Source organism: Rhipicephalus microplus, chromosome X (assembly GCF_043290135.1).
Source record: "Rhipicephalus microplus isolate Deutch F79 chromosome X, USDA_Rmic, whole genome shotgun sequence".
NCBI lineage: Eukaryota > Metazoa > Arthropoda > Arachnida > Ixodida > Ixodidae > Rhipicephalus > Rhipicephalus microplus.
This window is the reverse complement of record NC_134710.1, coordinates 225,797,920-225,815,893: the sequence shown is the minus strand read 5'-3', so window position 1 is coordinate 225,815,893 and position 17,974 is coordinate 225,797,920. Positions and strand designations below refer to the sequence as shown.

Genomic DNA, 17,974 nt, shown 5'->3' with positions numbered 1-17,974 from the left:
GAACCCCACGATCAAGTTCGTCATGTTCACTGATTATTTGTAATAAAAACGTTCTTAATTACACTAATGTCAGCTTGAACAAAAAAAGATGTGTAATTATTTTACTATATGGCTTTATTCAACTACAACCTTTTCCCTCATGCCTATCGCACCACTCCTTCACACAAAGAACTTGGTTTGAAATCCATACTTGTTCTTTGTAGATCAAAAAGGAGGTTATAAAAAAAGAAGGGCATCAAATCCACACAGAGGAGAGGCCACATGTTAGAGAAGTCAAATATCGAAAAACAAACCAAGGATCACAAATATTCGGTGTTTTTGATATATAAAGAGAAGGTGAAAGTTTTAAACGCAGTTTTCTGTATAGTGTTTTTTTTTTTGCATTATGCCCAGCTCATAGAGCAGATATCTTGGCAACCACTTCAGAGGTTTTGATTTCGTTTGTAATGATCCTTGAACTGTGCTTCAAAAGGCTGCCATCTTATATTTTTCATGTTACTCCAAGAATTTCTCATGGGGCTGCTTGTTTGTTGTGCAAGTGAGCCCATTGCAGTTTTGCTGGAGAAAATGTAAACCACAAACTGTAGTGTTGCAAAAAAAAAAAAATTTGAATATACTGCCCCCTTCAGCATACATTTGCCTGTGCATATATAATTGCCAACTATTTACGTCGTTTTATAAATCCTCCTGCCCCTCCACAAGGTTTAATGAAGAAATCATTTCTCTCGTCAAGTTTTTGTGGTATTGCCTTGAAATTTTTATGAAAGCACTCTGAGTCCATTCTTAGTGTCTGTGCCAATTATCAAGATCCCACCAGAAACAAAGAAGTTGGTGCCCAAGGGCATGTCCCCCCTTAATTTTGACAGTTTTTCTGGTCTCATGAAATCCGAATTACAAGCTTTTACTGTTTATTGTGAACAGCTTTTTACATTGTGAAAAATTTAGACATGGCCGATAACTAAAATTTAACATGTTATCCAGTACTTTGCTGTTGCTGTGAATTCTCTTTGACAAAACTGTTTGTCAGCAGCAGTAGTCAAGGCATATTTTTTTCTTTTATTGTGCAGGCCCTTGCAGATGTCAATCCAGGTTCGGTGGGAAAGCGTTTTTCTGCTTGTTGCTTGGATGCATCTGTGGAGGAGCTTAAGTGCTGTCTCCAGGCAGAAGTGTCTGCTTGTAATCCGGTAGGTTTTCTGTACGCAGTTTGTACAGGTGTTTGAAAATGTTGCACACCCTTGAATTTGAAAAATCATTTTTCAGGGCCCTTGAAAACCCTGGAACTGTATTCTGTTAAATTTTGAGATTTGTGCAGTGTAAAAGTGCACATTGCGACCTACAGTTTTTAAGATTAGCATCGATGTGGCAAGTTTTTCAATTCAAAAACAACATATGAGCTTGCATGTATTCTGCTCGTTCATGCATTTTCCGATCGTTCATTTCATCTCTCACCTATATCACACCAATTTGTCTTTTATTCTTTCTCTCTCTCCTCTACTAATGTCCTTCCGACTTCACTTTTGTCTCCTGCATTTATTCTTTTCTCCCTGTCATGTGAGTGGTGCATGAGGTTATAATACACACTAACTACATCAAGCCTTGCTAATACTAGAGAAGTACCAGGACGTGTCCTGAGCATTTTTTGTCTGTTGGGAACTACTTTAGGTGCCACCAAAGAGAGAGTTTTCTACTCTGTAATAGGACAGTTATAAGTCTGTTGAAGAAAACCATATTTTTTGTAGTTCCCAACCTTAGAAAAAGAATTTGTAGTCCCTGGGAGATACCCGTAAGGTTCAAGGTTAGCCTGAATGAAAGTAGCTTGAAACAAAGCTAACTTAACAATATTTTTTCTGAAATAAATGACTAAATAAAAAGATAAATTTTTTTGCAACATTTACTCTGGATTGTTTTTTTCTTCAGGCATGAATATTATTGCTAAATGCATTCATTACATCTGTCAGCTGTAGCCAAAAGCCTGATTTTATTTTTACAAAGCTACATGCCAGCCTTTTCCACGGAACGGTCAGCTCAACATCTGCACTGTGTCGTACCGAATGTAACTCTAGGTGACAGTGGTTTATTGTTTCTGTCGATGTTCCCACACGAACACTACTGTGTGTAACCCGTCTTGGTGGTCTAGTGGCTGCAGCACTTGGCTGCTGACCTGCAGATCGTGGGAATGAATCTCGGTTGCAGCGGCGGCATTTTAAATGGAGGCGGAAATGCTTGAGAGCCATGTGCTTAGATTTCATCATCATCATCAGCCTGACTACGTCCACTGCAGGACAAAGGCCTCTCCCATGTTCCGCCAGTTAACCCGGTCCTGTGCTTGCTGCTGCCAATTTATACCCGCAAACTTCTTAATCTCATCTGCCCACCTAACCTTCTGTCTCCCCCTAACTCGCTTCCCTTGTCTGGGAATCCAGTTAGTTACCCTTAATGACCAGCGGTTATCCTGTCTACGCGCTACGTGCCCGGCCCATGTCCATTTCCTCTCCTTCATTTCAACTATGATATCCTTAACCCCCGTTTGTCCCCTAATCCACTCTGCTCTCTTCTTGTCTCTTAAGGTTACACTCACCATTTTTCTTTCCATTGCTCGCTGTGTCGTCCTCAATTTAAGCTGAACCCTCTTTGTAAGTCTCCAGGTTTCTGCTCCGTAGCTAAGTACCAACAAGATACAGCTGTTATATACCTTCCTCTTGAGGGATAGTGGCAATCTACCTGTCATAATTTGAGAGTGCTTGCCGAATGTGCTCCACCCCTTTCTTATTCTTCTAGTTACTTCAATCTCGAGGTTTGGCTCTGCGGTTATTACCTGCCCTAAGTAGACATAGTCTTTTATAACTTCAAGAGCACTATTACCTATCTCGAAGCGCTGCTCTTTTCCGAGGTTGTTGTACATTACTTTCTTTTTCTGCAGATTAATTTTAAGACCCACCTTTCTGCTCTCCTTGTCTAACTCCGTAATCATGAGTTGCAATTCGTCCCCTGAGTTACTCAGCAATGCAACGTCATCGGCGAAGCGCAGGTTACTAAGGTACTCTCCATTAACTCTTATCCCTAACTGTTCCCATTCTAGGCTTCTGAAAACCTCCTGTAAGCACGCGGTAAATAGCATTGGGGAGATTGTGTCCCCCTGCCTTACACCCTTCTTGATTAGCATTCGGTTGCTCTTTTATGAAGCATTGTGGTAGCAGTTGATCCCCTGTAAATTTCTTCCAGGATGTTTATATATACTTCATCGACGCCCTGATTCCGCAGTGTCTGCATGACGGCTGATATTTCTACTGAATCAAATGCCTTCTCGTAATTTATGAAGGCTATGTATAGTGGTTGGTTATATTCTGAGCATTTCTCTACTACGTGATTGATAGTATGAATGTGGTCGATTGTTGAGTAGCCTGTTCGAAATCCTGCTTGTTCCTTTGGTTGATTTAATTCTAATGTTTTCTTTGCTCTGTTAGTAATTAGCTTTGTAAATAGCTTGTATACTACGGAAAGCAAGCTGATCAACCTGTAATTTGTGTCAGTCCTTGTCATCTTCTTTTTTATGTATTAAGATGATGTTACCATTCTTCCAAGACTCTGGTACTCTTCCCGTCAGGAGACGCCTCGTAAACAGGGTGGCTAGTTTTTCTAATACAATCTGTCCTCCATGGTTCAGCAGATCTGATGTTACTTGATCCTCACGCGCAGCTTTGTCTATTTGCAAGCTCTCCAAGGCTTTTCTGACTTCTATCATTACTGGTGGGGTGTCATCTGGGTTACTGCTGGATCTTATAGTATTAAGGTCGTGGTTGTCCCGGCTACTGTACAGATCTCTGTAAAACTCCTCCGCTATTTTAACTATGCTATCCATACTGGTAGTTATTCTGCCTTCTTTGTCCCTTGTGCATACATCCGATTTTTCTCTATCCCAAGTTTCCTCTTCACTGTTTTGACACTTCCTTTGTTTTTCAGAGCATGTTTCATTCTCTCCACGTTATACCTTCTTACATCGGATACCTTACGCTTATTAATCAACTTCAAAAGCTCTGACAGTTCTATTTTATCTGTTTTACTTGAGACTTTCATGCTTTGATGCTTCTTAATGAGATTATTTGTTTCCTAGAAAAGCTTGCCAGTGTCCTGTCTAACTATCCTGCCTCCAACTTCCACTGCATACTCCGTAATTATACTCATCAGATTATCATTCATTGTATCTACGCTAAGGTTGGTTTCCTCACTAAGAGCAGAGTACCTGTTCTGCAGCGACACTCTGAATTCCTGTACATTCCCTCTCCCTCTCAGTGCTAGCTCATTGATTGGCTTCTTGCGTATCAGTTTCTGTCGTTCCTTCTTCAAGTCTAGGCGAATTCGAGACCGTACCATTCTATGGTCACTGCATCGTACCTTGCCAACCACTTCCACATCCTGCACGATTCCTGGGTGTGCAATCATTATAAAGTCTATTTCGTTCTTATTTTCGCCATTGGGGCTCCTCCATGTCCACTTGCGGTTTTCTCGTTTTCGGTAGAAGGTATTCAAAATCCGTAAATTATTGCGTTCTGCGAATTCTACCAGTAGCTCTCCTCTGGCGTTTCTAGTACCGATGCCATAATCTCCTACTGCCTGTTCTCCAGCCTGCTTCTTTCCTACCTTTGCATTAAAGTCGCCCATCACTATAGTATACTGTGTTGTTACCTTACTCATTGCCGATTCCACGTCTTCATAGAAGCTTTCAACTGAAGCGTCATCATGGCTGGATGTAGGCGCGTAAGCCTGTACTACCTTCATCTTTTATCTTTTATTCAGTTTAATTACGATACCTACCACCCTTTCATTTATGCTATAGTACAGTGCAGTCCACTTATAACGATATCGAGAAAACCTAAAAATATGATCATTATAACCGGTGATCGTTATATCTGGACTGCCGCCAAAAAATCGTCGCCGGACGTACCTTTTGTAGCTCCAGGCTTCATTTCGCTATTTTCACCAATTAATAAATATTGTAGATAGTAGGATGTCAAAAACAAGACTTTATTTCTTACTCCGAAGAACGCATCACGGGTTCGCTGAGGAAGAGAAACTGACCGACGGCGGGGTGGGAGCAGTGGGAGGAAGAAAGCACAGCCAGAGGTACACAGCCGGAATGCCAACGAGGCCCCGCCCCGATGCCGCCGCGCCGCTATGCTTTTCGCTTTTTTATTTTCTCTCTCTTTCCCGCTTTCGTTCGGCAAGCTACGAGTTAGCTTGCCGGCTTGCCGTTGTAGAAGGCGGGGAGCCGCGGAGCGCGGCGCTTTGCTTTTCGCTTTTTTTTTTTTAATTTTCTCAGCCTCCTCGCGGTCGACGCGCGGCGAGGCGCAAAACGTGACACAGCTGGCGCCATCTGTAGCGCGTTGCGCCAACTCGCGACGCTCTCCTCGGCTTTTTGAACGGCCGGGACGCGCTGCCGGCGCTGTGCTGCAGTGGCGGCAGGTACTCGCCTACGCTAACTTTTCGTCTTGTCTCGGCATAGTTCGTTTCAGAGGAACTTATCAATCTAAATGTTACGATTATTCTGAATGAAACATGCCGTCCACGGCAAACTTTTCATCGTTGTATCCGATATGCGGTGGATAACATATCGTTATATATGGTTTTTTTCCCCATAGCCCCAATGCATAAAATGAGACTGTTAAGTCGACCCATCGTTATAACCGATATATCGTTATATGTGGTATCGTTATAAGTGGACTGCACTGTATTCCTCTATGTTGCCAGCTATGTGAATTAGGAACCCCACTCCCAGTTCCCTTCTGTCTGCCAAGCCCTAGCAAAGGACGTGCCCATTCTGTAGCACCGTATAGGCCTCATCTGTCCTCCTAAACTCACTGAGCCCTATTATATCCCATTTAACACCTTCTAGCTCCTCGAATAGTACAGCTAGACTTCCCTCACTAGATAAGGTTCTAGCGTTAAACGTTGCCAAGTTCAGGTTCCAGTGGCACGTTAGATTTAGGTGCACGTTAAAGAAAGAACCCCAGGTGGTTGAAATTTCTGGAGCCTACTACTAAGGTGTCTCTCATTATCATATGGTGGTTTTGGAACATTAAACCCCACCAACTATTAACACTACTGCATACCTGCCATAATCCGGGAGACTCCCGGAATTGTCTCTTTTTTACATTTGTACGGTTGTCATGAAAATCTCCTGGAAATCGAGATTTCTGGGCGTGATCTAACCACATTTACCAAATCGCAGGCCAATGTGATTCAGACTTTTTTTTTGTGAACCCATTGCTTTTGGGAACCCACCGTGAGAATTTGCAGAATTCCCCAGCCAAATTCCACTGTGTCCATTGTGCCGAAATTCGTATGCTCTGAACACTTTTCCTCATCGCGACGGGTGCTATGAACTATAGTACTGAAATCGTCGAACGAAGCCCGGCAGCAGTGTGCTCAAAGCCTCGAAAGTTCTATGCACACGGCCAGCTTGCGCACTGTCTTCTGTGCGTGTGGTTGTTGTTTGCCACAACCGCTGTGAACGGAACCGCGGTTGCTTTTGACACGATCATGTATGGCAACGATGTAGATGACAGAACTCTGAAAGTGTGTTCATGTCCAACGCTCAATCAGTATGCCGTTTTCCGGTGACGCTGTGAACAAAATTGAGGTAGATGCGATAATAGATGGCTTAAAAAAGAAAAAAAAACTACTTAGTTTAGAAGGCGCGTGCGCAGCCAACGCATGTGATTGAAAACGGAACAACCGCTTGCCACAGCCGCCGCGTACAAAAGCGCTGTGGCGGCGACGCAATAGCAATCTACGAGCTCCGAGGGCACGCGTCTAACGCAGCAGTAGATTTAAGGCAATAAAGACTTTAAAAAAAGGCTAGAAGCGTTTTGGCGTTCCTGTCCCATGAATATAGTATCGTAGCGAGGCTTTGACCCATGCTTTCGCGACAGCCAGCTTCTCTATTCACGTGTGCCCCAGACGGACATCGGCCAGTTCTTTTGACAAAAATTATTTTACTAGTTGTTTTGATGACGTGGAATTGGGGCAGTATTTGTGCTCCCCCTTTGAGACTCGCACCTTAGTTGGGAAACCTTACTTTCATGTGTTTAGCCATTCCAAGCCATTATAAGATCGCATCGCAGATGTTTACGTTTGCGAGTTCGTTGGGGCTATGACCACCACCCTCTCCCGCTTGCCTGGTTCTGTGCAAAAGGAGTGAAATCAATTCTTGAATCTTTTCCTATCTCTCTCTCCTACGTCTTAGTCTTTTCTCGTCTTTAAATCTATCCTGTCCTCTACTCTCTTCCGTTGACTTCCGTGTTTCCTGGCGGCAAGGGTTAACCCTGTGTGGCTATCCTACCTTGGATACACCATATTCGGTTATAGTGGTGGTGTACAGCTGGCGTCTGCAGGTCCTGTGCTTACAAACCCTGCAGCGTCCCCTTGTAAGACTCCATGGTGGGTGGCTGGCGCCGCTGCCGAAAATAAACCTTTTCTTATGGCTTGTTCCTTCCCCCCACTCCCTGATCGCCCTCAGAAAAGAGGGCGCACCGATGAAGTATTCCAGTTTTTTGGTCACCAGAGAGTATCCTTTCCCCGATTCCACATTATCCACGCTGACACACCCGGCAAACCAGTGAGAACTATTTCACCTTTTCTTGTTTCGAAGTCTTTGACAGAAATCTTTGGCCCAGGATATAAAGCATCGAGAATGGCAAGTGGTGACCTCCTGTTGGAGTTCCGCGACCAGAAACAGTATGAAAAATTGTCTAATCTAGTGAAATTTGGAGATACCAAATTAATAGTAATCCCACACCGAACCATGAACACCACCCGTGGCGTTGTTTCAGATGACGACCTGTTAGGGCTGACGGAGGCTGAACTCCTGGAGGGTTTTAGCGAACAGAATGTCATCAACGTGAAACGAATTAGGATGAGGCGTGATGGCAAAGAAATCCAGACTAAGCACTTGATACTTACTTTCAATTCAAGTGTACTGCCCGACTCCGTTGAGGCAGGGTACATCAAGCTTCGAGTGAGGCCATATATACCGAACCCTCTCAGATGTTTTAAATGCCAGCGGTTCGGCCACAGTTCTCAGAACTGCCGAGGCCGCCTAACTTGTGCGAAATGCAGTGCTGATGAACACACATCTGATGCTTGTGAAAACTCTCCTCACTGTGTGAACTGTAACGGGGAGCATGCCGCATACTCACGGTCATGCCCCAGCTGGAAAAAAGAAAAGGAAATTGTCACGATTAAAGTAAAACAAAACATTTCATTTAGGGAGGCACGAAGGCAGGTGTCCTTTCGCCAGAAACCAGCTTTGCCGAAGTGGCGCGTCGGGGGGCAGCGCCACGACGGCCCCCGGCGCCTGTCTGGCACACGTGTAGTGAGCCAGTGGTGACGCCATCCGCCCCCACGGCGGTTGCAGCCAGTGCTGCTCCGCCATCGAAGAAGGACCCACCAACCTCCGGGCTGGGGGCCGCGAAGGCCTTGTCTTTAGAGGCGAGGCCCTCAAAACAACTGCAGCGCTCGCAAGAGCGCTTGTCCAGTGCCTCGCTAGAGGCAATGGACACAACTTCGAGCGTGAGGGCGCAGCAAGCGCCCAAGGATCGGCGCGACTCCGTCGACCAATCCAAAAAAGAAAAATCTCGTGTCACGGCCCCTGGAAAGGGTCCGTGAGCTAATTTTCTATCCTTGAGCACACAGCACAAAACACATTTAAAATGGACACGCAGATTTTACAGTGGAATGTGAGAGGACTTCTCCATAACCTCGATGATATTAGAGAACTCCTTAATAAACATACTCCAAAGGTGCTGTGTGTTCAGGAAACACATCTTAAGTCCACACAAACAAATTTTCTAAAGCAATATGCTATCTTCCGCAAAGACCGTGACGACGCTGCCGCCTCGTCGGGCGGTGTCGCTATAATAGTTGATAAAGGTGTTGCCTGTAAGCAATTAAACCTCCGAACTTCTCTTGAGGCAGTTGCTGTCCGAGCAGTGCTGTTCTGGAAGCTACTAACAATTACTTCTATTTACATTCCTCCGTGCTATCAACTTTCAAAGACAGAATTTCAAAGCTTCATTGATGAACTTCCTCCGCCATATATAGTCGTTGGTGATCTAAATGCACATAGTCCTTTATGGGGCGACTCCCGCTTGGATGCACGAGGACGCCTAATAGAACACTTTCTGTTTTCGTCAGGTGCATGTTTACTTAACAAAAAAGAATCAACATATTATAGCACTACACACAACACATACTCTTCTATAGACCTGAGTATTGTCTCGAGTACACTAATTCCTTATCTGGAGTGGTCTGTTCTCAAGAACCCCTTTGGGAGTGACCACTTCCCGATAATGTCAAAGTTAACAAAAGAAGATACATGCTCGCCTGACTTTCCTCGCTGGAACATCAAGTCAGCCAACTGGGAACTGTTTCGAGAAATTACATTTTTAGACGGAGATGAGATTGCTGATTTTAATATAGACGATGCTGTAGCATTCCTAACAGGTTTTATTATTGACGCTGCAGTGAAATGTATCAAGCAAACCAACGGAATGACCAATAAACGTCGCATTCCATGGTGGAACGACGATTGTCGGAAAGCGCGCAATAGACAAAATAAAGCTTGGAGACTACTCCGAAATTACCCAACAGCTGAAAACCTCAACAATTTCAAACAGGTTAAGTCCCAAGCCAGAAGAACGCGTCGTCTTGCAAAGAAAGAAAGTTGGAATAGGTACATCTCCGGTATAAATTCTTACTCCGACGAAACGAAGGTTTGGAATAGGGTAAACAAGTTAATGGGTCGGGAGACACACCCCCTACCTTTGGTAAATAGCCGAGGGGAGAGCCTGGAGGAGCAGGCGGACTGCCTAGGCGAACACTTTGAATACGTCTCAAGTGCATCAAACTATACAGAAACGTTCTTAAAATTCAAAGAACGCGAAGAGCGACAGCCCCTTAAATGTAAACGTCCATCCAGTGAGTCTTACAACTGCCCATTTACATTAGCTGAACTTAAGGCATCTCTTGCGTGCTGCAACAACTCAGCGCCAGGTGTTGATCGTATAACATACGAAATGGTCAAGTACCTTCACCCCGAAGCACTAGAAACACTCCTAACTCTCTTCAATAACATGTGGGCAGCTGGGTATATTCCATTGTCATGGAAAGAAGCTATAGTCATCCCAGTACTTAAACAAGGCAAAGATCCGTCTTTGGCCGTCAGCTACAGGCCAATAGCGCTAACAAGCTGTCTATGCAAACTATATGAGAAAATGATAAACCGGCGCTTAATCCACTTTTTAGAAAGTAACAGTATACTAGACCCCCTTCAGTGTGGTTTCAGAGAGGGGAGGTCGACAACAGACCACCTTGTTCGCATAGAGACATACATCAGAGATGCATTTATTCATAGGCAGTTTGTACTTTCGGTATTCCTAGACTTAGAGAACACGTATGACACCACATGGCGATTTGGGATTCTCCGCGATCTTGTCACCATGGGCATCCGTGATAACATGCTAAACACAATTAAAAGTTACCTGTCTAACCGAACCTTTCGCGTAAAAGTGGGAAATGCTCTCTCTAGAACTTTTACCCAAGAGACTGGTGTTCCGCAAGGGGGCGTGCTTAGTTGCACACTCTTTATTGTAAAAATGAACTCCTTGCAGTAAGTCATTCCAAGTGCGATGTTTTATTCCGTGTATGTTGATGATGTGCAGATGAGTTTCAAATCATGCAATATGTCTGTCTGCGAACGACAAGTGCAGCTTGGAATGAATAAATGATCTGAATGGGCGGATGAAAACGGTTTTAAAATAAACACGCAGAAAAGTACTTGCATACTTTTCTCCAACAAACGAGGGGTAATGCCACAACCAAATGTTGCAATCAAGGGAGACCAACTCTCTGTAAGCAGCGAGCATAAATTCCTGGGAACCACTTTAGATTCTAAGCTTACGTTTATTCCCCATATTAAATATGTCAAAATGAAATGTTTGAAAGCGATGAACGTCCTAAAACTCCTGTCACGTACAACATGGGGTAGGGATCGAAAGTGCCTCTTGAAGTTATACAAAAGCCTTGTCGGGTCGTGCCTTGATTATGCCTCTATAATTTATCATTCCGCAACGCCAAGTGCATTAAAAATCCTAGACCCCGTCCACCATCTGGGTATCCGACTTGCAACCGGTGCTTTCAGGACAAGCCCGATCCAGAGCCTCTATGTAGAGTTGAATCAGTGATCACTTCACCTGCAGCGATCCTATAGCAGTTTCACATATTTTATAAAGGTACGTGCAAACATCAAGCATCCATCTTATTCAACTATAAACGATATGACCGCTGCCACCCTCTTCCATAATCGACCCACAGTGAGAAAGCCGTTCTCCTTGCGTGTGAGAAACTTATGTGAGGAAATGGGTGTTCCGCTGCTGGAACTCTGTCCTACGCCCACAGCGATACTTTTACCGTCGTGGCAGTGGCAGCTTATACACTGTGACACCTCATTTGTTGAGATCACTAAACACGCACCAGAAGCACATATTAAAATGCATTTCCGAGAACTCCAGTCCAACTACTCATGCGTAGAGTTTTATACTGACGCTTCTAAGTCGCATGCAAGGGTGGCTTATGCAGCCGTCGGACCATCCTTCTCGGAATCCGGCGTGCTGCACCCGGAAACAAGTATATTTACAGCTGAGGGTTATGCACTATTGTCCGCTGTGAAGCATATACGGAAATCAAACATACAAAAATCAATTATATTCACAGACTCGTTAAGCATCGTAAATGCGTTAAGATCCCTTTTCAGATTCAGAAATCTGATAATAATTGAGCTATATTCCGTTCTGTGTACAGCGTATATGTCCAACCAGCATGTTACTATTTGCTGGGTACCTGGCCATAGAAGTATCGAGGGCAATGTGTTAGCTGACCAAATGGCCACGTCAATTATAATGCGCGCTATTAACCCCACCGCTACTGTCCCTGCAACAGATCTAAAACCCTTTCTACGAAAGAAACTGCGAAACCACTGGCAACGCTTGTGGGACACAGAAATAAATAATAAGCTTCATTTGATTAAGCCGCGGTTGGGTTACTGGCCCTCCGCTACAAGAACACGGCGAACTGATGTTCTATTCTGTCGCCTCAGAATAGGACACACTTATGGTACTCATAACTTTCTTCTGACTGGCGATGAACCTCCTACTTGTGGTAGATGTGGTGACAGGCTAACCGTCCTCCACGTCCTCCTGGAGTGTGCGGAAGCTGAAAGGGAAAGAAAGAAATATTTTGCTTTAGCATACCGCTATAATCTTCCTTTACATCCGATTATGTTTCTCGGTGAAGAGCCGCTTTTTAATACAAAATCAGTTTTAAGCTTTTTAAAGGATGTAGTACTGAATGTGTTTAGTCCAACATTGAATGTTTTTAGCCCAACAGGTTCATAGCACATCCTCTGTTCAGAGGATGCTGCTGTGATAGCAGATTTCAATGAGCCCAGGCCTCCATGCTCTTGTTTTAAGGGCTCTGTCGAGGCACTGGTGCTCCATGCCAAGTTTTTATTTGACATACTTATCACTTTTAAATCATTTTATGTCTCCATAGCTCACATCATTTGTCATTGCCATAATTTTACCATATGTATATTTTTACACACCTACAGCGACTGTTTTTTAGGCCCATTTACAGCCACGTCACATTTGTTTTATCTACACTGCACATCCCACAATTCATTATCATCGCTCTGGCGCTCTTTGGCCATATCTGGCCCTTGCGCCAATAAACACCACTAATCATCATCAATTCTTGAATTCTCGAACTTGGCAGGCATGCTACTGTGTGCTTTTATTATTTTGTAATTATGCAACACAGTGATACAGTAGCTGACAGACTTTTTGGACTTCGAAAATTTGGGTTTGTTAATCTATTTTAGTTTTCAGAAATGCGTTGTCAAGGTTCCGATAGCACTAACGCATTCTTGCGACCAATTTGTTGGATTTATATCCTTAAAGTTTCACTAATTTCTCGTTTTGAGCAATGTCGCTAGATTTTGAAAGCCACCATGTCGGACTTTTCATTTGCTTGGCCAAGTTCTGCTGCCAGTGGCTAGTTGTGTGGTCTCCAAGATTGGTACTTCCAGAAGCCATGGCCAATCTTCCTTGGCTAGTAAAACTGTCTTGGGGATCATGATTGATACACTGGTAGTTTTTTTCTCTCGCTCTCCTCTTTTTCCCTTCTTTGTGGTTTGTTGTTCTGGCTGTCATTGCGCATGTGATAGTGTTGGTAATAGGGTGTTGGAGCTGCCATGCGTGTCACATGTTGTCTGCTACTTGTGGTTGCTCAGTAGTACTCATGGTTAGGGTGCTCAGCTACTGACCTGAAACACCTGGATTTGATTGCGAGCGTGGCTGTAACGTGGTGGCAGAGTACTGTACAATGTCAGTGCAGGTAAAAAAATCCCAGACTGTGTCGTAAAATCCCACCAAGTAGGCGAGACGTTGCATGCATCTTTTTGCAACTGGCATCAAGTTTTGTTTGCTTGGTGCCACTGAGCTACCAGCTGTTTCGTCATAGAGCTCCATATCGGCGGCAGTTATTGCCAATGCGCTTGCGAACGATGTTACCATAGCCCAAAATAAAAATGAATTTGCATGTCCCCAAGAACAGCACAAAGCATGGCATTATTGGTGATTTTTTTAGGCTTCTCTAATTCTAAGAAACTTCATTTTTATTTCTTGACCAGGTGTGCAACAGCTGTGCCAATTGCACTAATTTGATTATTATTCCCCATTTTCTCACCTAGCTGCGTTAAAACCACGAAATTTGCCAAAATCGCGCCACGCAGCACCAAAATGCCGGACCAGCCTGAAAACTTACGCAGTTGCCCTAACTTCAGCGAGAAATGGAGGCCATGTTGGCCACTTATAAGTTGTCTTAATGTTACGTTTGTCGTATTCCAGGGATCCAGGCACGCAGACCCTAACCCTAAACCACGGTGTAAGATATACACTTATTAGGCCGTGACACTCGTGAAACGCAATTGGCCAGATAAAGTAACAACGCTGTGTGCCCATTGGTCCGCTGACCACAGCTGATATCTATCAGAGGGAGAAAGCAACTTCTAGGCAAAATGCATTGCCATAGCCAACAACTCTTCATGGGAAATGTGAATTTTCTATTCAGCATGTAGGAACTGAAGCTGGAAGCATATACCGCTGCTACTGCGCGTGAGCAAACTCAACGTACTGTGAACACCATCGTAGTTGGTGACTACGATGGTTGCTATAACAACGGCACATGCGATAGATACCCGACGCTGTTGCCAAGCCAGCGGGTGCATGCCACTGTTACTTTATCTAGTCAAACCCAAGATGTGTCCAAAAAAAAAAAAAAAAAAAAAAAACGTGGTAACGGGGGGGGGGGGGGGGGGGGTATAGTTAACCCATGCAGAACGTCGCTTAAGGGGGTATGGTAGGATAAATGGTATGTCATTTTTAGCGTAATATCTTGGAAACGGCTGTAAGTATTTTCATGAAATTTTATGTGCTCACAAAAAATGCTATTGGCTATCAAGTGACACCCTTTTTGTATGCCATAGGTTGCTTATCTTTCTTATGGCCTACTCACAAATTTTAAGGGGGGTTCACTTATTCAATGTACCATTTCTCTGTAACTTCAAAAACGAATGTAACTATATTCAGCCGTGTTGTTGTAGAGACTCGTAGGTTACATCTTGACTAAAAAACTATTACATTTCTCCTAAAGTTTTTGTAAAAAAAAAGATGGCCCCGTATCTGCATAGTCTGCAAATGTCGTTGAAAGACAGATAGTCTTGCGTGTGGAGAGAGTGAACAAAACATTCATTTTATGTTCTGCGCAAGAAAATCGGTGAATGGTATTTTGGAGGCGCTGCGTTAGAGTGCCTCGAGCGTGCAGCGGAGGCGAACGAGCGTATCAAGGCACGTCACACGTGAGACATGAGCGCCATCTGGCAGGATTTTTATTTTTTTTTGAAAACAAAGCGCGTGGCCCTGAGACAGGCGTGCGCGCCCATCTCAGAGGTGATATGGCGTAGAACGCAAGGCGACGGGTAGGTGCCACCATCGTGTCGTCTTAGCAAAGCGTTGGAAACACTCGCTTCTTTGAGCAAGCGTTGCATGGTCAGAGCGTGATAAGCGCTACGGTCCTTAGAATTACTTATGTATGCCTTTTCTAGTCAAATACGAACATGTGGAATATATACGGGTTGTTATAGTGCCCCAGACATGCGCAATAATTGCTTTTTCGTTGACAATTGCACACATATGAACGCTAATTCTTGAGCAACATTGGTGGGTGCTGCGGATGAGGTCGACCGTTTGGGGTATCGGCTGGTGCTGTTTAAAGTACCCAGTTGGCGGTAACGGTAGACAAACAGACAAATGTACAGACAGACAGACCAAAGTTTTTGCGTCGAATTTCCCCAAGAAAGACTATCGTCTTTAAAAAATAAAAATACTGCCTGGACCACGAGATGCCACAGAGGGTGCATATTGTTGTGTAAGTTATTTTTTTACAGCTTGACTTTTTATGAAATCTGCAATTCTTTTAGTTAAGATTGTTTCTAAGGTGTTGTAGCTCACACATACAAAGTTTCATTGAAATCTATTCAATACTCTTTGAGTAAGGGTACATTGAAGTTGAAAAATGTACAGAAAACAATTTGAGAAAAAAGTTTTATGTGCCCATACTGCTTACGCTAAAGGGCACGCGTCACACTTCGGTGCGCCATTTAAACCACTTGGAGCGCCTGCTCAACGTCAGACTTCTACAGATTTGTTCCTCAGGGTGCAGTGCAAACCCAACATGGTGGTTCGTATTAGGTCTGAGGTCGTGAATTTTTTTTGGTAGATGACTGAGGCCCTCGCTGGAAAGCCGAGCCTCTTCAGGCGTTAGTGAGGCCAAACAAATCGGCTGCCAGGCATCCTGGCATCGGCAGGCAACATGAATGGCTACCACCGTATTTACTCGATTCTACCGCGCCCTCGATTGTAACGCGCACCCGATTTCCACCGCGAAAAAAAAAAAAAGTAAGACATCGATTGCAATGCGCACCCATTTTTCTCGCTGGCCCGCACGATCACACCATTCGAAAAAAACGACTCCTTTCGGGAGCGTCTTCCATTTAAATATGAGGTACGGGTGAAGCTTGTGCTCATCTTAGGTGTAACAGAGCATTGCCGTCACTGTAGTTTTACCGTGGACCGATGTCAGCACGCGAACTTGCTTCGCCCCCTTCTTCTCGACGGTTGTGGTGCCAGGCATGTCGAAGTAAAGAGGCGTCTGATCGGCATTCCCGATTTGCCCAAGCAGGTAGCCGTTGTTGCGCCGCAAGTTTAGGACGAACTTCTGAAAACAGTGAAGCTTTTCATCGTACTCCTCCGCAAAACTTTTCGCATATGCATGTTGCCCTTCGGAGGGAAAAGCCTTTCCTCTTCATAAAGTTAATTAGCCAGTACCTTTTTCTAAGACTAATTGCATAGCCCGCACTTGGAGCAGTTCTGTCGTCACGGGCCGCTTTGCCGCTCGCTGCTCAAGCACATACTCGCCGAGCAGCTCTTTAATTTGCAGAAACCGACACTGCCGTGGTCCACTGAAGCCTTTGCGTGAAGCTTTGCTGTCGACAATCTTCTGCTTTTGTTTCCGCCGGTCCCGCACGCACGTTTCGGGTACTCCGAACAACCGCGATGCGGCCCGATTTCCGTCCGTTTCTGCACACGCGATGACTTTTCTTTTAAAAGCGGCATCGTGGTGCACTCGAGTTTTTGAAGTCGGCCCTTCCATGCCGTTGATGCTAATGCACAACTAGATGACGAACTCCTCAGCACACGTACGAAGTGCCGCACATGGAAAACACATAGGCACATAGGTAGGTAGAAATGGCCGACGCACGTAGGGGGCAGCCATTTGGGATTTGCCGATGGCAATAGATTGACCGTAATTTTTTTGTTCGTACTCGATTCTAACCCGCATGTGATTTATGAACTCTTAACCGGAAAAAAGGTGCGCGTTACATTCGAGTAATTACGGTATGTCAGCTGGCCTCGCGCAGGATCCATGGTTGAGGGGGCAGCAAGGCTTCTCGGCGACAGCCGAGAGCATGGCATAGCCGGACTGCCAGTCGTCAGTGGGTCAGGGCCCCGATCATTTTAATTGACCACGTTGATGGAATGAAGCCACAGCGCGCACTCTCCCCGGGCATGCACGGAAGCATCACGTACAGAAGCACGCACACATACACTTCTGAAGCTTGCGCATGAGCGAAATCACAAAGTATCGCTCGTTGCTTTCCCCGCCGCATAAGCACCAGTATTCACAACTCCCTTCTCTCATAGAGGAAATAAAAACACAAAAAAAGTTAGAGAGAGCAAAAAGACACTTAGTAATTGGCCATAAGAACATAAAAATACACATGAACACTTAAACAGAAATATAGGCAATAAGTTGGGTGTAGCTGACTTCTTTACGAGAACAGGCTGTAAAGAGGCTAACCTATACTGAGCCTAGAGGGTAAACTGAGGGCCTTCGGTCGTGGAAAAAGAGTGTCTGTCGTCCAGCGTGAAATTACAAGGTGACCGCTTCCTCATATTATACCGGTGCGAAGTCCGAATGCGGTCTGCCGCCCTGGATGTGCCCCGTTTCTTGCGCGAAGTACCGCTGGGCACTATCGCGAGCTCCTCAGACCATGATGCAAAGGGTTTCAGATCTGTGATATGGGCACGACGGAGTTTTTTTAAAAGGGTGTTCTTCCAGCAAGTATGCGCCACGGACGCTCACTGACAATCGGTTTCATAAGACCGGTCAGCTTGCCACCACTTGGTTCTACCGTTTGTCAGACATGACAGGCACGGCAATAGGGATAAATGTCACGCTTCGTGCCGGGCCATGTGACATGGCCTGGCACGATACTTGCGAGCCATTCAGGTGACTGGCC

At 44.8% G+C, this 17,974-nt stretch overlaps 1 protein-coding gene across 5 annotated transcripts in view; it reads left to right on the top strand.

Annotated features, from left to right (window-relative positions):
- LOC119187516 (serine/threonine-protein kinase 31) overlaps positions 1 to 17,974 on the top strand; it is a 280,654-nt gene that overhangs the window by 160,910 nt on the left and 101,770 nt on the right. For 4 of the 5 annotated variants that reach the window (XM_075878711.1, XM_037435655.2, XM_037435656.2 and 1 more), the window contains one exon: positions 1,068 to 1,184. The exons of the other annotated variant lie outside the window; for it this stretch is intronic. In XM_075878711.1, coding sequence (XP_075734826.1) covers positions 1,068 to 1,184 — 117 coding nt within the window. The remainder of the gene's footprint in view (positions 1 to 1,067; positions 1,185 to 17,974) is intronic. 5 annotated transcript variants of the gene reach the window in all.